The sequence below is a fragment of the Onychostruthus taczanowskii genome, unplaced genomic scaffold, assembly GCF_017590055.1.
Source record: "Onychostruthus taczanowskii isolate IOZ18803 unplaced genomic scaffold, ASM1759005v1 scaffold100, whole genome shotgun sequence".
Taxonomy (NCBI): Eukaryota; Metazoa; Chordata; class Aves; order Passeriformes; family Passeridae; genus Onychostruthus; species Onychostruthus taczanowskii.
The window spans coordinates 898556-921014 of record NW_024496527.1 but is presented as its reverse complement, the minus strand read 5'-3'; the positions used below and the strand labels follow the sequence as shown (position 1 = coordinate 921014).

Genomic DNA, 22459 nt, shown 5'->3' with positions numbered 1-22459 from the left:
AGCAGGAGGCGCTGTGAGCGCGGGGGCGCTGAGGGGGCGCGCGGCGCGGGGGGCCCGGCGGTGACAAAAAACGGTCCAGGAATGATAAAAAAAGACTCCGGGAATGACAAAAGAGACTCCGGCGGTGACAAAAAAAGGGTGTGTGTGTGTGATCCCGGGAGAGGCGGCGAAAGGGGGAGCAAAAAGGGCGCGAGAGGGTCCCGTGTGTGGGGAAAGGGTCCCGCGTCTCTGCGCTGAGCGCGGCGAGGGAGCCCGGGCGTGTCCGTGTGGGGCAGCGGAGGGAGCCGCGGGACCCCTGCCGTGAGCGTTTGTCCACATTTATTCTTTCAGGGCTGATTTGTCTTCAGAGTCTGCTCGGAGCTGTGAACTTAGCGGTTGGGCGGTGCGGCGTTGTTGCGGTGTTCGGCCGGTAGGAGGCGGTGTTCGTGTGCGCGGTTTTGGGGCAAAAAAAGCGGTTTCTGCGGGGTTTTGGGGCGCGTTAGTTGCGCTGCGGGGCCAAAAGGGAGCCCGCGTGTCTCTGTATTGCCCAGGCTACGCTGGCGTGGCTATTCACAGGCGCGATCCCGCTACTGACCGCCACGGGAGCTTTGACCTGCTCCGTCTCCGACCTGGGCCGGTTCACCCCTCCTTAGTCAACCTGGTGTCCCGCAGCTCCCCGCGGGTCACCATATTGATGGCGGCCTTAGCTTGGACGCCCGCTCGGCACAGCGCACGGCAGCCCAGAACTCCTGGGCTCAAGCGATCCGTCGGGCTCAGCCTCCCCGGCAGCTGGGATTACAGGCGCGCGCCACCGCGCCCGGCGACGGCAGCGGGCTCCGCCGGCGATACGCTTTGTGTGGAGCCGCCCCGTCCCGCCTCCTGATCCTCCTCCTCCTCCTGCTGCTGTTCTCGCTCCTCCCTGCTGTTTGTACTGCTCCTCCTCCTTCTCGTTCGGTGATGGCAGCGGGCTCCGCCGGCGATACGCTTTGTGTGGAGCCGCCCCGTCCCGCCTCCTGATCCTCCTCCTCCTCCTGCTGCTGTTCTCGCTCCTCCCTGCTGTTTGTACTGCTCCTCCTCCTCCTCGTTCTCCTCTCCTTCTCCGCCTGTTCCATCTTCTTCTTCTCTCCTCTTTCTCCTTCTTATTCTCCTTCTCCATTTCCTTCTCCTCCTTCTTCTTCTCCTCCCTCCCCTTTATGCTTTTCCCCCTCCTCCTCCCTTCCCCTTTCCCCTTTTCTTTTCCCCTTCCCATTCCTCCTTCCTTTCCCCCCCTTTCTCCTTTTCCCTTCCCCTGTCTCTTCATCCTTTTCTTTCCCCATTTCCCTTCCCATTCCCTGTCTTCCCTCTTCTTCTTTTCCTTATCCCTTCCCATTCTCCTTTGTCGCTTTTGCTTCCCATTCCCTGTCTTCCCCCTTCTTCTTTTCCTTATCCCTTCCCATTCTCCTTCCTCTCCTTCCCCTTTCTCCTTTGTTGCTTTTACCTTCTTCCCATCCTTACCCCTTCTCCTTACCCATTCTCTTTCCTCTTTCCCCTTCTCATTTCCCTTCTCCCTCTCTTCCTATTTCCCCCTTCCCTCTATCCCAATCTCATCCCCAGCACACACTGTAGTTTCCCTGCTGAGGAAGCAGCCAGGTCAAGGACAAAACCCCCTCCCCATTCTCAGCACAAACCCGAATTCTTCACTTCTTACACAATTTGGGCGTTGTTATCAGGGATTCACAGTGGGATTCAGGATCAGGGCCTCTCTCAGGAGCACCATATCCCCACTGAACTTCCACCAGCACAACAACTGCAGCCCAAAATCCCAACCTCAGCCTCCCCAGGACTGGGATCCCACCAGATCCAGCTGTTCTGCAGATTCCTGCCACCCGTGCTGTGCGAGCTCTGCCTGGCCACACAGTGGCAGTGGGGAACCGAGGGAATGCCCTCGAGCTCGCTCTGGTTTATGTTCCAATCCGCTTGGCTAGACAGGAATGGTTTTTGAGGAGGTTTGGGCTGCTGAGGAAGCCCAAAGCCCCACTCGGAGCCAGAGCAGGCACACCCTGATGCTGTTCTCGTTCCGAGCCGAGCGAGGCACAGCCTGGAGCTCTGTCCCGGGACAGCTCCGGACAGAGCAGCCCGGGCATGTCCTGCTTTGAAAAAAAAACTCCTCGTGGAGCAAAGCTCCCCGATTTGCCAGCGCTCTCCTGAGAGTGTGGAGCTCAGAGCCGAGGACACCAACGGGCTGTGACAGTAAAAACCAGCAGAGTAACGAGATGCTCCTGGGAGCTTCCCCAGCGTTTGAGGCACGGCTGGGACTGCCTCGCAGCCAGAAACACGTCGGGAATTCCTGCTGGCCGGCACAGGAACCCGGCATTTCCCAGTTTTACATTCACATCTGCTGCGATCCCAACACATCCCACCAAAACCCGAGCACGTCTGGGTGGGCGAGGCTGGCGCTCCATCCTCAGGAGGAGCATCCTTGGGAGTGCTTTTGCCTTTCCCTGCTGTGTGGCTGCTCCGCGGCACGGAGAGCTGACAAAGGGGGCTGGGTCCGAGGGGATAAGGTGCCAAAGGGGCTGGGTCCGAGGGGATAAGGTGCCAAAGGGGCTGGGTCCGGGGGGATAAGGTGCCAAAAGAGGCTGGGTCCGAGGGGATAAGGTGCCAAAAGAGGCTGGGTCCCGTCCTGTCACCCGGGCTGCGCTGCAGGGTCTGTTCACAGGCGCGATCCCGCTACTGACCGCCACGGGAGCTTTGACCTGCTCCGTCTCCGACCTGGGCCGGTTCACCCCTCCTTAGGCGACCTGGTGGCCCCCGGCTCCCCCGGGGCCACCATATCGATGCCGGCCTTAGCTTGGACGCCCGCTCGGCACAGCGCACGGCAGCCCAGAACCCCCGGGCTCAGCGGTCCGCCAGCCTCAGCCTCCCCGGAGCTTGGATTACAGGCACAAGCCACCGTGCCCGGCTGCTCCCTCCGCTGCCTCGGCTCCCCGTCAGCCCGGGAGCGGCTCCTCGGCAGCGGCAGCAGCGCGGTGGGAGGAGCAGCAGGCACACGGAGCAGAATTTAGCTTTTCAAGTGAGCATCCAGCACAGTGCTTTGGTTTAGACAGGTCAGGGTGTGCTGGTGTAAGTTTTAAGTTCGTGGCTCTGCTCTGGGATGTTGCCCAGAGAGAGATCAGAGGGATTTGCAGAATGTCTGAGGCGCAGCATGCTCCTTGCAGATGGAATGAGGTGAATGATTCTCAGCAAAGGATAGAAAAATAACAAAAACCTAAGGCAAGGAATAAAATTCAGGAGCTCCCTGTTTTTATTCATTCCCTGCCACAACAGGCTGCTGCCTAGGAAATCATTCACTGAGGATTTTTCATCTGAACTCTGTGTTTTGCCTCTGTCAAAGTGTCCTGCCCCAGGTATCCCATGGGAATAACTGGCTGCTCCCTCTCCTCCATGGATAGCTCATGGAATTGTGTTTCTCCAGCGCAGAGGTCGAGGCGAGGCCGTCCTGCCCAGGCAGGGCCACACCTCCTGCCCTGCCAGAGCCACTCTGAGGTGTGTGAGCACTTCCTCCAGCCCGAGCTGGCCTCTGGGCTGCTGGAGCAAAGTCCAGGGCTAAAGTCCACAGGGCAATCCCATCTTCGAGAAGAAAATAAGATTTTCCCCAGTGCTGCACAAGCCTGAAGCATTAAGGGTGTCAGGGCTGCATGGGAGAGATCCCAGACCTTGTTCTGGGCTTTTATCTCCTTAAGGAAGAGCTGCTGGTGACAGCTGGAGTTTTGGCTAAAGGCATTAGGATAATGGTTTAGGGGTCAAGGCATGAGGAGAGGGGGGCCTGGCATCCACAAACAGGGGAGAAAGGCAAACAATCCCCACGGAAATAACACTGCACACATCCAGGCACCCCCTCCTGCCACGGACACGGGGATTCTTCCTGCCACAAACACAGACATTTTTCCTTGCATGAAGAAACCATAACAGGAGGGATTTGGGAGAGCAGGGGCATGAAACTGCGTGATTTCCTGGAAAAAAAAAAATGTGATGGGAACGGGCTTGGCAGCCTGAGGAGGGCCCAGAGAGCAGGGCAGCACCAAAGCGACAGCCGAGATGCGAAATGAGCCCCTCGGGGCTGGGCACAGCTCGGGAGCTCATCCCGGAGCCCCGGGGTGCCCTGCCCTCCGGAGCCCATCCCGGAGCCCCGGGGCTGCCCTGCCCTCCGGAGCCCCGGGCTGCCCTGTCCTCCCGAGCCCCGGGGCTGCCCTGCCCTCCGGAGCCCATCCCGGTGCCCTCCCCTCCGGAGCCCCGGGGTGCCCTGCCCTCCGGAGCTCATCCCGGAGCTCCGGTGTGCCCTCCCCTCCGGAGCCCCGGGGTGCCCTGCCCTCCGGAGCCCATCCCGGAGCCCCGGGGTGCCCTGCCCTCCGGAGCCCCGGGGTGCCCTGCCCTCCGGAGCCCATCCCGGAGCCCCGGGGTGCCCTGCCCTCCGGAGCCCCGGGGTGCCCTGCCCTCCGGAGCCCATCCCGAAGCCCCGGGGTGCCCTGCCCTCCGGAGCCCATCCCGGAGCCCCGGGGTGCCCTGCCCTCCGGAGCTCAGCCCGGAGCCCCGGGGTGCCCTGCCCTCCGGAGCCCCGGGGTGCCCTCCGGAGCCCATCCCGGAGCCCCGGGGTGCCCTCCCCTCCGGAGCTCAGCCGCAGCCGCCGGACCCGCCCAGCCCAGCGGGAGCAGCTGCTCCAGGATCCCGCTGAGCTCCCCGCCGGAGCTTTGTGCACAGAGTTAGGGCTAAGCCAGGCTCCGGCCCCACAAATCATCAGCCTGGGGATCCCACTGAGCTCCAAAACTCCTCCTTCCAAGGGCCAGGCAACCACAGAGTCACGGAATAGAGCCAGCCACACAATACCATGGAGTCCAGCTCCTGGCTCTGCACAGGACCCCCCAAAATCCCACCATGGGATTATTTCTGCCACCATGGGGGTTGTTCCCACCATGGAAATAATTCATTATTCCCACCATGGGAATTATTCTTCTTGTTAAGGCTTTAGGATTTTTCAGGCTGATGTTGCCATGGTGGTGATCCAGGATTTTGGCATGTGAAGGTTTGGTCAGGCAGTATCCACCTCCCTCTTCATTTCCTCTCTCTGCTCCTGGGAGCACCCTGGGAAAGGAGGAGCCAGCTTTGCCAATAATACCTGCAGAGACATTTTGATGTACTTAGGATATATTACAAAACCCTAAATATTCTGGAATCATAGAATCCCTGAATGGTTTGAGTGGGAAGGGAGCTTAAATCCCATCCCATTCCACCCCCTTTCCATGGGAGGGACACCTGCCACTGTCCCAGGCTGCTCCAAGCCCTCTCCAGCCTGGCCTGGGGCGCTGCCAGGGATCCAGGAGCATCCAATGTGCTTTTTCTGAGTGCTTTTTTTGAGGTATTTTACCCTGAAAATCAGTCAGCAGTGTAAGGCTGAGCTATATGGAGTATAGCCAGTGCCCAGAGGTGCATTTCTTTCACTGGGGGTGGTTACAGGGAGTAGATTTATATACTGAAAACCTGTTTGCAATACCTCAGCACCCTCTGAATAAAGAATTCCCAATCTCCCATCCATCCCTGCCCTCTGGCAGTGGGAGCCATTCCCTGTGTCCTGTCCCTCCATGCCTTGTCCCCAGTCCCTCTCCAGCTCTCCTGGAGCCCCTCCAGGCCCTGCCAGGGGCTCTGAGGATCTCTTCCTCACTTCCACAGGGGGCTGGAGACCAGGACAGGGCTTTTTCCTGGTGATACCTGTGGGGTTTTATTGGTTCTTCAGGATCCTCAAGGCATTGTTCCAGCACACTCGGGTTCACAGAGACCTGCTGCAGCCAGGATATTTTTTGCTCAAATTTCATCTGTGATGACAAATTTCCACCTCACAGTGGCTTAAGTTGCTCTCTTAAAAATAATGGTCTTTCCAAACAAATTCCCATATTGTCCAACACCCTTCCCACCTCCACTCCTTAACGGGATGGGAAGATCCAGGGATGTCTCTGATGCCACTGTGCCTGTAGCACAAACACCTTTGGAGGTTTCAGGTTCAGCTTCCTGCCAATCCCAGCTGCTGCCGCATCCAAAATCACAGGAAACAGGGCTGAGCCATCCATGGGAGCCATCCCCACCCCTCCCTGCCCACAGGGAGGCAGGACCAGGGCCAAGTGCTCTGGGAAAGGCTTCTCTCCCTGACTCACCCCTGCACAGGACACTTGGCCCATTGTGTCAGATATCTCCATGACAAATCTGCCCCTGGAATGCCATTGTTGTATCGAGGATGTAATTTGTTTTCACAACGGGAGAATTTATCTAACACAGATACTAAAGCCAGAGCTGTTATTATATTCCCTTTTCCTTCCTTGGAAATCCACAAAGGTCTTTGAAGGATCAGTGAACAAAGGCTTTTCCCATCTCTGTCAAGAGGGAAGCAGGGAAAAGATGGGCTGCACCCCATCAAAACAGGTTTGGCCTGATGGTCCACAGTGATTGGAACTTGATTCACATTCAAAGAGATAAAAATTCTCTGACTGATGAGCATCAGTTTTCTCAAGGCTTGGTTAATTTGGTGTTTCAGTTGCTGTGACAGCACCTGGACCTCTGGTGGAGGGCAGAACATGGAACCACAGCCCTGCAAACCCATGGAAAACAATAAATGCAAACCTTGGTACCTGCACTGCCCAGGGGTTCCTCCTGGATAAGGGAAGATAAGGAAAGATAAGGGAAGATAAGGAGCAGCCAGGCCCAGCTGAGCCACCACAAGGTCCCACAGGTATTTGCTGCCCTTCTCCCCAGGCTGTAAGCCCTAATCACTTTATAACCATGATTGCTTTTTTCCCTCTGGGCTGTAAATCCCCAGCAGGTACACGGGCCACCCCATCCACTGACACAGCATCACACAGAGCTCGCTTCTAAAACACTCACCTCACTTTTAAAACATTCATCTGACTTTTGAAATATTTAATTCACTTCTAAAACACTCACCTCACTTTTGAAACATTCATCTGACTTTTGAAATATTTAATTCACTTTTAAAACACTCACCTCACTTTTAAAACATTCATCTGACTTTTGAAATATTTAATTCACTTTTAAAACACTCACCTCACTTTTAAAATTTCACCTCACTTTTAAAAACGTTCAGCTTACTTTTAAAACATTTAACTCATTTTTTAAACATTCAACTTACTTTTAAAACATTTAACTCACTTTTAAAATATTTAACTCACTTTTGAAATATTTAACTCCTGCAGGCTACCCAGTAACTCACTAGGGGTTGCCAAGGACCTGGGAAGGGTTTTAATTCTCAAGCAGGTGTGTGAAACTGAACCCCTTCTAAGAGCTCACGTTTTTCATGTATTTTAGGGCATATTTGGCTATTTTGAGTGCTTTACTGGGATATTTTACCTTGAAAATCAGTCAGCAGTGTGAGGCTGAGCTATATGGAGTAGCCAGTGCCCAGAGGTGCATTTCCTTCCCTGAGGGTTTACAGGCAGCACATTTATATCCATCCTGAGGTGAAGAACCTGCTTTGCTCAGACCATCACGCTTCACCTGTGGTGACAAATTTCCACCCCACAGCACCTTAAGTCTCTCTCTTAAAAATAAGGGCTTGTCTTTCCAAACCAATTCCCATTTTAGAGGCTGTGCTCTCCCAGAGGCTCTGCAGGGACTGGGATCCCTCAGACAGCAAAGCCTTTTTTTGCTTTATAGCTGAAGTTATTTCCATTTGCTTCCTGTTTACCCTCCTTCCTGTGCACTCACGGAAACCAACAGGACTCCACTGAAATGTTCCAAAAGTAGGTGGAGGAAACCAACAGGACTCCACTGAAAGGTTCCAAAAGTAGGTGGTGCTCTCTCTCCAGCTTCTCCCCATCCCCGCGGGACTGGGAAATGTGAGCTGCCAGGACTGACTGCACTGAGTTCATTAGTGACTAATTTGAGATCTTAACTACCCAAAGTGCTGAGTGCTCAAATGTCTCCTTGCTATCTATCCTCCTCAAGAGCAGGAATACTTCCTCTAAAAGCACAGCCAGGCCGTGGCAAATCTTCCCCTGGTGAGGCTGGGAAGCTTTCCTGAAGAGCAGGGAGGATCCTTGGGAATAAATCCCAGCACAGGTGGAAAAGCATTTGAGTGAATCCCATTTCTCTTCTGAGGAAGAACTTGTTACTGTGCAGTGAGCAGGCACTGGAACAGATTGCCCAGAGAGGAGTCTCCAGTCCTGGAGGCATTCCAGAACCAGCTGGACACGATCCTGTGCCCCGTGCTGGCCCTGCCCAGCAGGGAGCTGGCACCAGGTGACCCCACTGTGCTCCCTTCCAACCCGAGCTGCCCAGGGCACGTAACCACATCCCCCCATCAGTTTGGGGTTTCTGTGGGAAGAAGTGCAGCTCATCATTCCCCTCTGGCAGGTTTTGGGCCACGGATGATCATGGGAAGATCAGTTTTGGGTGCTCTCAGTGTCACACAGAGGCAGAAGCTGCGACCACAGCCCAGAGCAGCTCAACTCAGCCACAGGCCCTGCCAGGGATCCAGGGAAAGGAGACACACTAAAGCAGCACAGAATGTGAAACCATAAAAGCCAAACCTGAGGCATCGTTAGCAGGCAGAGGGAGAACAGGGATTGGAGCAGGGGGCTCTGGGAGGGCCTGATCTCCACAGGCTCCAGTGCAGGAGCAGCTCAGAGAAACTCTGGCAGGTGTTGCACAGGTCCCATCACTTTTCCAGGAGGGAAAGGACAGCAGGAGTTCAGAAAAGCTGTTTGCCAGGTGAAATGGACAGATCTAAAGCAGGCAAAGCCCTGTCTGCACCCAATCCCCAGGGATGATGGACAACACAGCCTCCAACAAAGCAAACAAAAGCCAAGATTCAAGAGGAGAGACCCGAGGAACAGCATGGCTGGGTGCAAAGTGGGGAGCAGATGGAAAGGGCACTTCCCCACCCTGCAGGTGCTCATTCCGTGGGGTTTCATGGTACCCAGAGGGGGGTGACACAGCATCCCAGACCCCACCCTGTGCTCCACCTCCTGTGCTTTATTCTCCCCTAATCCCTGAGATCCACGCTCCTCACCTGGTGGGAAACGGGAGAAAGGCCCAAAGGAGCCCCTCAGCTCTTACAAAGGAAAGCAGAACAACCTCAGCACAGTCACACCCTCTCCTCAATGCTTTGCACTGTCAGAACAAAAGCACCAAAAGTCATTTCCTGACAGCACAAAAAGCTGCTCCGAGGAGAGGGAAGAACAACAGATTCCGGCTCATGGGCAGAGGATGGACCTCAAAGGTCCTGACATCACCTTTCTGTGCTGCTGGGAACCCTTGTGGGCTCGTGCTGCCTGACTGAACGAACTCAGCAGCATGGAAATGGTCACACTGAGAGAGCCAAGTGAAAACCCACCAATAGCCACAGCCTGAGGTTAATTTTAGCCCTGCAAATATTTAGCTCTCTGTTCAGATAAATATCCCGTGCTAGTGAGAGAGGAGACTGAGCCAGCTGCATCCAGCGGGATCAGGGCTTGCTGGAAATCCCAACCCAGTGTGATAATTAGCAGCATTATCTGCTGGTTTAATCAGCAGAGCGTGAACTCGGGCAGTGCCCGGCCAGGCAGGGACACTCCTGAGCCCTGGGGTCAGCAGGCCGAGCCCTGGCACAGCCAGGCCACGGACGCCGTGTTTGCCTTGGCATCCTCCCTCCTGGCTCCTGCAGGAAAGAGCAAAGCCTTCCTCCAAAACTCCTCCTGACATCACAGAACCGTGGAAGGTCCTGAGCTGGAAGGGACCCCCGAGAACTGTGGATCCAACCCCTGGCCCTGCAGGAGAAGAACCTTTCCCTGTCTCCAAGCTAAACATCCCTGCACAGCTCCAGCTGTTCCTGTCCCTGCTCACCAGGGGGAAGAGCTGATCCTTTATTAATTCTGCAGTCTAGCAGAGCTCCCGTTCTCCTAAAGACACAAAGCATTCCCCTTGGCAGCTCCAAGAGTTTGCTTTCCACGTGCCAGGCCATCAGCCATAGAAATCAACTCACAGCTTGGTGCTTTTGAAGGGAATGGGAAGGTCCAGTTCAGTCAATCCTACACCTCAAGGGAATGCACTCTGTGCTGTCCAGCAGGAGACCCCACAGCGACCAAGTGCATCCCGTGGGAAGTGTCCCTGCCGTGGCAGGGGTGGAAGGAGATGGATTCAAGGTCCTTTCCAACCCGCACCAGTCTGGGATTCCATGGTTTTGTGGGATTTGTGCTCCAGGTGCCGCTCCCCCCATTGACTCCACGAACTCAGGAGCAGCCACCGCCCCAGGCTGGCTCCCGCAGGACCCGGCCGGGCACCGGCAGCGCCGGCCCGGAGGAGCAGCCGGCACCGCTCCCGTGTCCCTGGCACCGCTCCCGTGTCCCTGGCACCGTCCCCGTGTCCCGGTTCCCGGCACGGCCCCGGGGCGGGGACGGGGCCCGGCGTGTGCGTGCAGGAGCCGCGGCGCTCCGCGCTGGGCGTGCCGGGGCACGGCTCCGGGCACAGGGCAGGGCCGTGCCCCGAGCGCTGATCCGCGGAGTTTCACCCGCCCGAATCACAGGGAGTGACCCGGGACAACGCGGAGTCACACACCCGGTGATGCAGCGCTGAATCACGGCCGGCCGCGCTGGAACGGACCCGGCCCGGCCCCGGCAGGGACACCCGCCACTGTCCCGGCTGCTCCCAGCGCGGCCTCGGGCACCGCCAGGGACCCGGGGGCAGCCACAGCCTCTGCGGGCACTCGTGCCAGGCTTCCCCCGGCCCCGCTGCACACAGCGCCCGCGCCGGGGCTCGGTTCGGGGCTCGGTCCCGGGACGGCTCCCGGCCCGTCCCCCGCGGGTCCTGCCCCTTTAAGACGCGCCCCGCGCTGACGCGCGATCGCGTGGCGCCTCTCCCCACCGCGGCCCCGCCCCCTCCGCGCGCAGCCCAATCAGCGGCGGGAGCAGCGGAGCCGCCTCCCCGCCGCCCCATGCGCGGCCCGCGCTGAGCCCCGCCCGCCCTTCCCCGCCGGGCCGGCGCTCGCCCTCTCGCCCTCCCTTGGATGCCGCCGAGATGGGCAAGGTGCTGTCCAAGATCTTCGGGAACAAGGAGATGCGGATCCTGATGCTGGGGCTGGACGCGGCCGGCAAGACCACGATCCTGTACAAGCTGAAGCTGGGCCAGTCGGTGACCACCATCCCCACCGTGGGCTTCAACGTGGAGACCGTCACCTACAAGAACGTCAAGTTCAACGTGTGGGACGTGGGCGGCCAGGACAAGATCCGGCCCCTGTGGCGGCACTACTACACGGGCACGCAGGGGCTCATCTTCGTGGTGGACTGCGCCGACCGCGACCGCATCGACGAGGCGCGGCAGGAGCTGCACCGCATCATCAACGACCGGGAGATGCGGGACGCCATCATCCTCATCTTCGCCAACAAGCAGGACCTGCCCGACGCCATGAAACCCCACGAGATCCAGGAGAAACTGGGCCTGACCCGGATCAGGGATAGGAATTGGTATGTGCAGCCCTCCTGTGCCACGACGGGGGATGGACTCTACGAAGGGCTGACGTGGTTAACGTCCAATTATAAATCCTAATGGGAGAGGAACTATTTAGTCTACAAAGAATTAAAGAAACAAAACAAAAAAAAAAATTTAAACATAAAAAAAAAATTACAAAAAAAAAAAAAAAAGACCCACGTGGCTTTCCAGAAGAATGATTCTCTACTGAAAAGTAAAAACAAAACCGCATCCATAGGATTACGATCACCTTTCTCCAGTTGCCACCCTTTCCTCCTGCACCCTTGGCTGGATTCCTGTTCTAACTCCTCCTGCTTGGCGTTAGGATGCTCTAACCTCCGAACGTGACACGAACACGGGCACTAGATGCTACGGCAGACTTCCAGCAAACGGGGGAAGGACACATTATAGACTTGCTAAGTAACTTTTTTGTTTTGTTGGGTTTTTTTTTCCTTTTTCCTCTCGTTAGCCCTTTGCTGGTTTGATTATTTTGGGGGATGTTGGGGGAGGGGGTCCATTTTCAGTGTATGCTTTCTGGGTCTACTTTTTTGATTATATATATTTTTTTTCTCTCTCTTCTCTCACTATGCTGTAGATTGCTACTTTTTTGCATTCTTGCAGGATATGTTGCTAGGTCGACTTCATCTAGTAAACTGAAAATTGTTGCTTAAAATCAAACTGCAGTCTGTCTTTTTATATTAAGGACTTTTTTTTTTTTTTTTTGGAAAAAAAAAAAGTTCTGTTAATCTGTAACTAAACAGTGACTCAGTCTGGCTCCACGGCTCAGGCTAACGAGGGGAATTCTTGCCTGCAGTGGCAGAGAGTGGGAATTCCACTGTAACGCGTTCAAAGTGCGTGTCGGGCGCTGGGAAATGTAAGAACTGCTTTGGAATGTCAGCTGGGAAGTTCTGACCCATACATCGTGCATGAGGAGGGATGCAAGAGCAGCTCCCCACACCACACAGCAAACAAGGCACGAGCGATGCTGTAGTTCCAGGGTAGGCACCGGGCAGGTTTTTTCACTTAAATGAGGTTTAGTTGCAGTTTTTTACTCCTTGGTGTCGGTCCTCGGGCCGAGGCTCTTTCCAGCAGATGCAGCAATAAAATGTTGCAATGAGTTTGACTTTAAATCAGATGTTTTGGCACAAGTCCAGCTCTGACTTGCCTCTCGCTTCCATCTCAAGGCAGCTGGAGACACCTAAACCTTGAAAGGATTCCTGTTTCTTTCCAACAGCCAGAAGGAAATTGTTGTTGTTATTATTATTATTGTTCTTTTTCCATGCTGGAGCCTTGCGGAGGGGCGAGTTCCGAGCCGAGCTCTGCTCGAGCCCGGGCTTTCTGACATCAGGAATGGCCATTTTGAGGAAATCACTGCTTGCTTTGGTTTTCCAAGGCTGGACTCAGCCTCCTCCCTTTGTCCCGGGGCTGCTGCAGTCCTGGAGGAAAGGGAACTGTGCTGGATGGCTGAGGCCCATTGAGGAACTGCTAACGAGAGCGGGGAGGGGAGAGAGAGAATCGACGCTGAATGTAAACTTCCATAATTAGTTCTTAAAGGGCAGAGCAGCTCGTTAGCCATGTCACAGCCCGTAGCTGGGACTGGCCAATCAAAAACCCCACCCAGAGCGAGTATTTGCATAAAAACTCAATCAAGTGTTAATTAACGCTGGGTGCACAAACTGTTAAAGCAGCTGGTTCTTATTCAGCCTTAAGGATTAACTTCAGATTTCCTCAAGGAGTTAAAACTCCGTTGGGGAATTCTAGGAATGTATGCTACAAAACCAGAAGAAAATGGCTTTTATTTTCCTTTTTTTTTTTTTCCTTAATTGTTTTCTCTTTTCAAGAATATAAGTTTTACGTGGAATTGGGGGCATTACACTACATTGCTGCAGTGGTGACTCTGCATGCCGAGTACCTTGTACATGGAGCTCTTACCAAAGATGTATGGGAAGATAAAAATCCTGAATTCACTTCTGAAATCCAATGCTTTGGAGCACTTCAAAGTCCTTTTAGAGTATGGTTCCAAAAAAAAAGACTTTTCTGGATGTGGGTTGCAAATGGGACTGGATGGGTTCTTGGTGCTAGAAGATAGAGCATTGATGGACTTTGTGAATTAGAGAGAGTCTGCAGAAGCTTAATGTAGAAACAACTCTTCCATCTCAGCCCTAAAGAAGAGGAAGTGAGATTAGTTTATTTTAATCCAAGGCTTTTTGCCATTGGAATATCATTGCTCTATTTTCTAGCTTTTATTTTTGTTTTCCTGTTGCTGTAACTTAATGAACAGTGTGGTGGTATAAAAATTAAAATCACAACAATATGGTTACTGTTTTCTTCTGGAGCATCAATAAAATAGCCAAGCACAAAGTAAATGCCTAAACTGGAAAACTTGAAGCTCTATTAATGGTTCTTGAACTTTCTTAAACCTATTCTCAGTCAACATGAAAACTTCAATACCTTCATTTTTTGTCTGAGTTGGTTTCCTGTGTTTCCAAGCGCTGGGGCAGCCTTTGCATTAAGTTGACTTTGCAATTTTGTATCCCCTTAGAAGTAACTTTGTAATTCTGTTTTGTAGGTGAAAGGAAATCGCTTTTGCTTCTGGATTTTTAAAATTTCTTTTTTTTGGGGTGGGGGTGGGAGTGGGGAGGAAGAGATGGGGGAGAAAAAAGTTACTGGAACGTGTGGCAGAGCCGTCAGAAATAACCGGCTGTGGCCACCGAACAAAAACCCACAGGTTTCACTTCCAACACGTCCTTTCTAGGCTGTAGCTGGACCTCAGCACGAGGGGGTGGCTGTCAGTAGGAAAAAGTGGGAATTCTGTACCAAACCAACCAGTCTGGAATTCCAAGCGCATCGGTTTGTGTTCGTGTGAATTTATGGAGTAAGTTTTGAATGGCGTTCAGTCGTGTCCGACCAAGTGACTGAGTTTGTGGCCTGTGATCTCCCTGACTGAAGTACCCAGGAATTTTGTGTTCTCAATATGGCTGTAGTGTTGGTAAAGAACTAATAAGCAGAAAATAAAGCAATTATACAGCGGAGCTCTCCTGGTATGTTACTTGTATTGAATTATGAGAGAAGCAGAAAGGGGCAATCTGGTGCTGGACTCGGGCGTTGTGCTGGCATAAAGAGGGCTCTGTTCTGGATCTCCCAGATTGGAAGCCTGGCTGTAATTCCTCTGAGAATTAGATGAGAGACTGTAAGTGGAAAAGGAGGATGCTGCTTTAATATTCCCACTTGAGCAAACTTTATTGTCAGGATTCTCCAGCCTTGGTGCCAGCCCCACCTAACTCGGGAAGGTGAGGGCAGGGAGGGGCTGTCCCTGCCGTGTCCCAGGGAGGAAATTCCCTGGAAAGGGCAGCACGAGGCCGCTGTGGAACACGCAGGGGTGGACAAAGGGGCTGATGAGTGACTAGGGGTGCTTGTGGAGTGACAGATGTGACGTTGGGACTCGCCGGTGCCCGAGCAGGACACGAGTGAGCTGACAAAAGGACTTGGGCAGGTGCTGGGGCTGGGGAGCAGCGGGATATGGATCCTGTGACAGCTGCCATCCCCTGGGACAGGCAGCGGGGTCACAGCCGGAGCTCTGCTGGCAGAGGGCACGGCCGGGGCTCCGCTCCCAGGCTGCTCCCACAGCTGCAGGTGCTGGGCCAGGTGTCAGCCCTGGAACTGCCTCCTTGCTGCAAAGCTTTGGGAATGCTCAGGAGCGCCATTACCTGCTCCAGGGAGCAGCATCCCTGCCTACGGAACGAGCTGAGCTTTGAGGTCCCTTCCCCCCCAAAGCATTCCGTGATTCCGTGAATATCCAGCCAGGTGGGTGCAGGAGCCTTCCCCTTCCAGGCTGTTCAGGCTCTGCCTGGCTGGCAGGCCAGGGTGTGGCTGTGTAAATGAACTTACTCTGACTTAATTAAACTGCTGGGAGACAAGCAGGGGAACCGGTGTCTCTCCGGCTGCAGCAGTGAGTCACATTTCAAAATGCCGGCGCTTATCGCGTCCCATCGGAGCCAGGAGCACGCCGTGGCTCTGCCCCCAGTCACAGGGCCCCGTCCTCATGGACAGGCCTTGGGAAAACTGTGCCCACCATTCCCAAGTGGAAGTCATCCCTGTTAGTGCAAGTCCTCCCAAAGGAATGTGTCTCGCTTTAGAAGCGCTGTCAGAGCAGCTGGCGCAAGGGCTGGGAGAGCCTGGGGAGCTGAGCTGATCTCCCTTCTCACCGGGGTTTGGGAATGGGACAAAAGGCACTGCCAGGAGCAGAGAACTTGCTGGGGATGTGGAAGCAGCCTCGCTGTGAGCTCTGTGACTCAGACTTCCCTCAAACGCACGGCTGTGCTTTTATCTTGGATTTGTTTTTCATATCTGCCCAACCTGACAGCTCGGTGTGGGCAATCTGAAATCCCCTCAGCTTTGGTGCTTTCTGGAAGTTCAGATAAAAACTTTCCCCTGGTCTCGTGGGGAAGCATCGGCTCCCCGGGGCTGTTGGTGAGCGATGCCAGCCCTGCTGACTGACTCGGTTCCTCTTCCGAGGTCCCACGCGCGCTCGCCTTTCGGAATTACGTCCGAGCAAAGGCTCTGGGGGCTCCATCGGCTCCCCGGGGCTGTTGGTGAGCGATGCCAGCCCTGCTGACTGACTCGGTTCCTCTTCCGAGGTCCCGCGCTCGCGTTTCGGAATTACGTCCGAGCAAAGGCCCTCGGGGCTGCAGGCCCAGGTGGAGCCCCACGATCCATCTCCCTTTCTAAAGTGGGAGCACCCCAAGAGCAGAAGGGTGTCGTTTTCACCCTGTGTCAGCTCTGGAAGGCGCAGGGTGAGTCAGAGCCCGGCAGCCCCGTGGAGGGTGGTTTGTACAGGCGGGAAACAAACGGGGTTTGCCCAGGAAGTGGCTCTGCTCTTGCTTAAGAACAGGTATCTCTGGCCTCCTTAAGAAAGGAGGGGGAAAAAGTCAAGATGTGAGTCACTGCTGAGTCTCACAGTGGTTTAACAGGCTCTGGGCCCTGCTTTGCCTCAAGTGTTCCCTTCCAGAGGCTGCACTTCACTCTTCTGTTCCTGGTTTTTTTTAGTTGCATCTTCCGAGACAGCTTTAGTTAGGAAAAATGCTTCAGCAGGGTTTCATGGGTGTCCTGTGAGACGGAACTTGGCGATGCTTGGAAATTGGTAACACTTAAACACTTTGTTTTCCTTAGGAGTTTTCAGGTGAGAGCAACCCTCAGGGGTGGCACCAACAGCTCCTGGATCTGTACAGGATCCTGGTGCTCCAGCTGCCTTTCAGGGGGTGAAAACTCCCTTGGTGGTTAAACAGAGGAGAGGAGGAAGCCAAGGTGTAGGAAAGAACCTGAATTCCTGGCTGGAAGGGTGGGCAGGCCCTGGCACAGGGTGCCCAGAGCAGCTGTGGCTGCCCCTGGATCCCTGGAAGTGTCCAAGGCCAGGCTGGGTTGGGCTTGGAGCCTGGGATAGTGGAAGTGTCCCTGCCCATGGCTGGTGTGGCACTGGATGAGTTTTAAGGTCCCTGCTCAAACCATTCTGGGATTTTACAAAGCTGTGAACTCCTAAAATTATCCCCATGCTTGTGCCTCTTGAATCCAAGAATGGATTCCTTGTTTGATTTTCCACTGCATGGACCAGGCATTGGCTTCATCTGAAGTTTCTGATGGAGCAGGAGGGGAGGTTTTCTCTCTCATCAATGCAAGGCATGAAAACCTGTGGAAAGCTGCAGCAAATGCTGCACTGTATCCAATGATTCTTGAGCTGTTTTGTGAGGTTGCACTTTTATTTCACATTTTGGGGGGAAAAGGGGAAAACCTCAAGCAGCCTCTGTAGTTACAGGAGAGTAGGACATGGCGTGGGCTGGCTGGGAGACCTCAGAAGCAAGGGAAGCAGTTTCCCAGGATTACCCTGGATTTTTGAGAAGACCACATTGCCTTTTTCGTGGCTGAGCTCCAGCAATTCTCATCCCACGAGGATCCCTCAGAGGAATGCACCTGCCTGGATCATCACTGCAGGGGACAGAGAGAAGCAGAGGGAAGCACCCAGTGCCAATCCTGCCCCGAAATACCTCTGCCATTCCTGCAAAGCTGCTACTGGGGAAGGAGCTCATTCCATGAAGGCTGGGAGCTGCAGGCTCTGCCGTGCCTGGTGCTGACAGCTCCTAACGGGGCAGCACCGCTGGCTCCGTGCGCCTGCTCCAAGGGAGACTTTGCACTTTGGGAGTGGAACGTGGGATTGCAAAGTCCCTGGGCTGCTGATATTTGTTATTTTTGCCCTGAGGAGCATTGTGCATTTTCCCCTAGGAAGGAAGGGGCTCCTGTGGAGCAGCAGGACCCCGTGGCTGGGCACTTCCCACCACCACGCGCCGTTGGAGCGGGAGGTGCCCGCAGTTATCCCATCAGCTCAACATCTGCCAGGATGCCTTTCCCCACAGGGGCTGGATTAGGCTGGAACTGACCCAGCTCTCCAGGAAGCTTTTCCTATCAAGTTTTTGTGGCTTTCAGGCTATAACCAACCCCAGCACCCGCCTCACACCGCCAAGAGGGAGCTTTGGCAGGTCAGCAGGGAGCTGGCTTTACCTTTGCCTCCAAAGAATGTCTGCTAAGTGTTCAAATTCCATCCTGTATATTCTGGAGCAGCTCATATTTTCAATATAACGAGTTTTTTGGGCCGTGATGACTCAGAATGGACCAGGTTTCACATTAGCACTGAAAAGAGAAGCATTTGGGTAGGGAGGTGAGGGGCAGCAGCAGGACAGACACTGCTGGTGTGCTCGGTGGCTCCTTGCTGCCCGACACAAAGGTTTGGGATGACCTTCCCTGGCATCTGCTGGCTGGAAGAAGAGCCAAGCTCAGCAAGGGCTGCTGTGGAAGCTGCTGGCCCCAGGTGCTGCGTTGTGGAAGGAGCTGAATGGCTGCCAGCGAGCTGTCCCTGGATCTCTGGCTGATCTTACAGCCTTGGACCCCTTAATGAATCCAAATCCTCCAGCCCTTGCCTCCAAATATTTTGAGTGTGTGGCATTTGAGAGCCAGGGTCACCATCCAGGCTGGGGTCTGGTGATGCTCCTGGGCTGCTCCTGCTGCTCTCCTGCAGCTCTGCTTTGGATCTGCTCCTGGCCATGCCGGCTGCAGTGCTCTGGCCTCTTTAGGGAGGGCTGGGAATGTTGCAGGGAGTAGGGCAGAGGTCTGTTCTCCTTTAAGGAACAATCCTGCAATCTCAGGATCTGCTCCTGCCCTGCCTGTTTGGCTGATGCCTCATGGAGAAATCCTGATCTGTGTTTTCCCCTGGATGTGAGGTTCCACTTTTAACCACAGCACCAGAACTTCCCAGCTTTTCATGCCATCATGGCCATTATGATAATTTTTGGCAGGGGATGCATCTCCCCACCAGGATGAGCTGCAGTTTTTCCACCTTGTTTGGAGTGACCTGTGGATTTCCCTGACCCAAGGCCTCCAGGTCAAAGGCTGGAACCTCCTGCTCTAATGCCACGCTCACTTTTTCACTCCTCACCATTCCAGCATCCCCCAGCCCCGCTCTGCCATGGGGGAGAAGGGGTTCCACAGCTCCTCCATGCCCTCTCCAGCTCCAGGAAACGCTCCCAGTAGTGAAACTGGTTAATCACGTTGTCACTGGAGGAGTGCTGGCATCAGAGAGGGATCTGTGGATTAACTGGTTCCGGTGTTTGCCAGTTTCTCGGCAGCCTGATGCATTATTCAGCAGCCGGGCTTTCGGGCCTTCGGAAAATCTGGAGCTTCCCAACACTTGAGGGTTTATGAATTGACGTGTCTCCTTGCAGCTTCCTCCTCCCTTGGATTGCCAATTAACCGCGGGCAATTAAACACCAGACCCGGAGTGTTTTGCCGCCGGTTCCGCAGTCTGCAGAGGAGGCTCGGGGCACCCGCGGCTTCCTCCTGGGCTCCATCCCACCTCCCAGCATCCGCCCCGGGAAACCAGGTGCTATTTAAGGCATGGGATCCGTGGACTCGTTTAACATCTGCCAACTCCCCGGCATTCCCAGGTTGCGGGGAAGGCTCGGGGACAGCCGCAGCTCCGGAGCAGCCCGTTCCCAAACCTGCACTTCAGGCCGGAGCACTTGCAGATGGCAGATAGGGAGGGAGAGGTGACTCACGGAGATTAAATATCCTCGTGGGCAGCGATGGCTCAACACACCAACGGCACTCACAGCCGGCTCCGTCATTCCTGCTTTTCTTTTGCCTCCAGGTAGAGGAGAAAACTGGGAAAGGCAGAAGCTGTGGTAGCTGGGATGGCCCTGGGGGAGGCAAGGGGTGGAGGATGAAGGGACAAGAGGACAGAGAGGCAGAGTAGTGCCGGGGGGAGGCTCGTTCTTCCTCAAACATGATTATATCCATTGGTTTCGATGGCAAAACCCGGATTGCCGCATCCTTTCCCACGCCGCAATCCCGCCGCTGACTCGGTGCCAGCGGAAGGCGCTTGCGGGGCCATCGAGTCCGAGACAACAATTTTCCATCTTCTCTGATTGTTCGAGGCACTGCAGAGTTGTCAGAGCCTGTTCCCCGTTTTGGAAACATAATTGGAATTATGCAAATTCCGGTGCGGCACCGGTGAGTGACTGACGCGCTCCTCGCCCGCAGTCGGGCTGTTGGAGCAGGGAAGGCCGCTTCCATCCTGGGGCAACCGGGGGCTCAGCCCCGCTCCTGCTGCAGCTCCTGAGCATCCCAGCCTGCTCCTGCTGCAGCTCCTGAGCATCCCAGCCTGCTCCTGCACAGTTCCTGAGCATCCCAGCCTGCTCCTGCACAGGTCCTGAGCATCCCAGCCTGCTCCGGCACAGTTCCTGAGCATCCCAGCCCGCTCCTGCACAGTTCCCGAGCATCCCAGCCTGCTCCTGCACGGTTCCCGAGCATCCCAGCCTGCTCCTGCACAGTTCCCGAGCATCCCAGCCCGCTCAGCCCCGCTCCTGCCGCAGCTCCTGAACATCCAGCCCGCTCCGGGGCTGCTCGGCAAAGCACAGAGCTCGTTCCTGCCTGAACAGCCCGTGCTTGGAGCTGCGACACCATTGCTCGGCCATACTGGTGCTGCCAAAATTCCTGATGGTCGAGGGCTGGAGATATTTTTGGGATGCTGAGCTTCCCAATGGCAGCTCGGGGGGCTGTTTGGTGGGAGCAGAGCGGGATTTGGAACACAAGTCTTGGGGGATTGGAACAAGACTCCCTGTGAGGGTTGAGACTCTGCAGCCCTGCAGACACGTGGTAGGAGCATGGGGATGGTGCCTGGATCCAGCTGCAATTCTCTCCTGGAATGTGCTTTGGGCATTGCCCCACTGCCCTGGGTGCGAGCTCGGCGGGGGGAGCTGCTCTCTGTGACTCGGCCATGCCGGTGGGAGCGGTCCCGGGCCCAGTCCGGGCTCCTGGGAGCGGGATCCTGGGAGGGGCTCGGCCTCACGGACAGGGCTCGTGCTGCACAAAGTCCTCCCGTGAGGAGATCTGCGTGAGGAAAGAGGGATTTTGCCAAAATAACAGCACTTCCCCCCCCCACACCCATCTCAGCCTTTCCATCCGCGCGTCCCGCAGCGGTTCCTCTTTTAGCACCACGTCTCCTAAAAAAAAAAAAAGTGTTGACTGCAGCTTTTCTGGAGGCTGCAGCGCTCCCGCCCCGCTGACTGCACAGCTCTTCCCAGCCTCCTTCCCGCTGCGGTTCCCGGGCTGAAGGCAATCTTTTCCGGTCTGATCGCACGGCCAAGGAATGTACGTGCACATACAGCGTGTCTGGAGTCAGTTAAGTGCCAGCAGGCAGGATTTTGGGAGCAGCACCGAGGAAAAACGATGCCCAAGCCGCTGCTTCCCCAGGTCCCTTTGGGTTTGGGACGTTGATCCGGCTGCCCGACCTCGGCGTCTCTGCCCGTGTTGAGGGTGTGTGGCAGAGATTTCTGCCTCTCCACGGTCTATAAAGTCTTGGCCAAGTGGAACAAAAATATTCAATCCTTTTAGTTTGGAAGGTAATTCCAGCTAATAAATAAAAGGGGTTGGGGAAAAAAACCCCGGTGATCCGGCGTGGCCAACAAGCGCATCATCGGCGCTCCCCCAGAGACGCTGAGAGGGGGATGAGGGTAATTAACAAAGCAATTAATGCAAGATATGAAGCTGCTTCCCAAATACACAAGGAAATCCAGACTCCAGCTGTGCTGTCATTGCTCGTGCTGGCAAAGGCCTTGTCTGGGCTGGAAGGGGGATGCATGTGTTGGTTTGCAGGATCCATTAGCCAGGAGAAGCAGCAGGCTGGGGATTTGGAATCCTCCAGCAGGTCCCAAACCTCTCCACGAGTTTTGGTGGGATCTGTGCTGCTCCCTCAAAATAAAGCTGGAAAAGGCCAACTGGAGCAGGAGGACCAGCAGCTCTTCCCAGCTGCCAGGGCTGGGTGATCCAGGGCTGGAGCTCCCTGAGCATCTTTCCAGGCCAGCTGCTTTGTCAGCTTGGAGCTCTTGGAAAGAAGAATGGGATGATGTTTCTGCAGCACAGCCAACATCCAACACGCTCAGCTTGGCTGCAGTCCATGCGTGGGGCCGTGCTCAGGCCTGGAGCTGGATGGAAATGCCTTTAAATGTGGATCTAAATTGGATCTAAATCTATTTCTGCGCTGGGGGTGAGCTCAGGGAAAGGGGGGAAAACCCCAAAGACTGCTACTGGCTCCAGTTGCAAAGATTCATATATATTTATATATATAAATAAATGGAAAAGTTTATCTCTATTCATGTTGAATGAATCCCAGATTTTTATGGATCTGATAAACCCGATGACACCACACATTACAGAATCCCAGAATGGTTTGGTTTTGAAGGAACTTCAAAGCTCATCAGTTCCAACTCTCTGCCTTGGGCAGGGCACTTCCACCATCCCAGGTTGCTCCAAACCCTGTCCAAAGTGGTCTTGGACCCTTCCAGGGATCCAGGGGCAGCCACAGCTTCTCTGGGCTGCTGGGGATTCATGGCAAGGAAAAGAAGGCTCTGATGTGGCTCTGAGTGCTGCCATGTGATTTTTTGGGCAGACACAC

The 22459-nt window shown here is 55.0% G+C and overlaps 1 protein-coding gene and 1 long non-coding RNA gene across 2 annotated transcripts; both read left to right on the top strand.

The window, feature by feature from the left end:
* The first annotated feature begins 34 nt into the window (after positions 1-34).
* On the top strand, positions 35-3354 carry LOC121338693. Its single transcript, XR_005953070.1, has 3 exons — positions 35-138; positions 331-409; positions 2755-3354. It is a non-coding gene; the product is annotated as an uncharacterized LOC121338693 (long non-coding RNA).
* A 7547-nt stretch (positions 3355-10901) lies between these two features.
* On the top strand, positions 10902-14495 carry ARF6 (ADP ribosylation factor 6). Its single transcript, XM_041409887.1, has one exon. It carries the CDS (start codon positions 11014-11016, stop codon positions 11539-11541), a length of 528 nt encoding a protein of 175 aa, XP_041265821.1. The 5' UTR covers positions 10902-11013; the 3' UTR covers positions 11542-14495.
* The last annotated feature ends 7964 nt before the right edge of the window (positions 14496-22459 follow it).

Bases quoted from the DNA above. Each gene is read 5' to 3' on its own strand.
- ARF6 (XM_041409887.1), top strand. From the start codon at position 11,014: ATGGGCAAGGTGCTGTCCAAGATCTTCGGGAACAAGGAGATGCGGATC.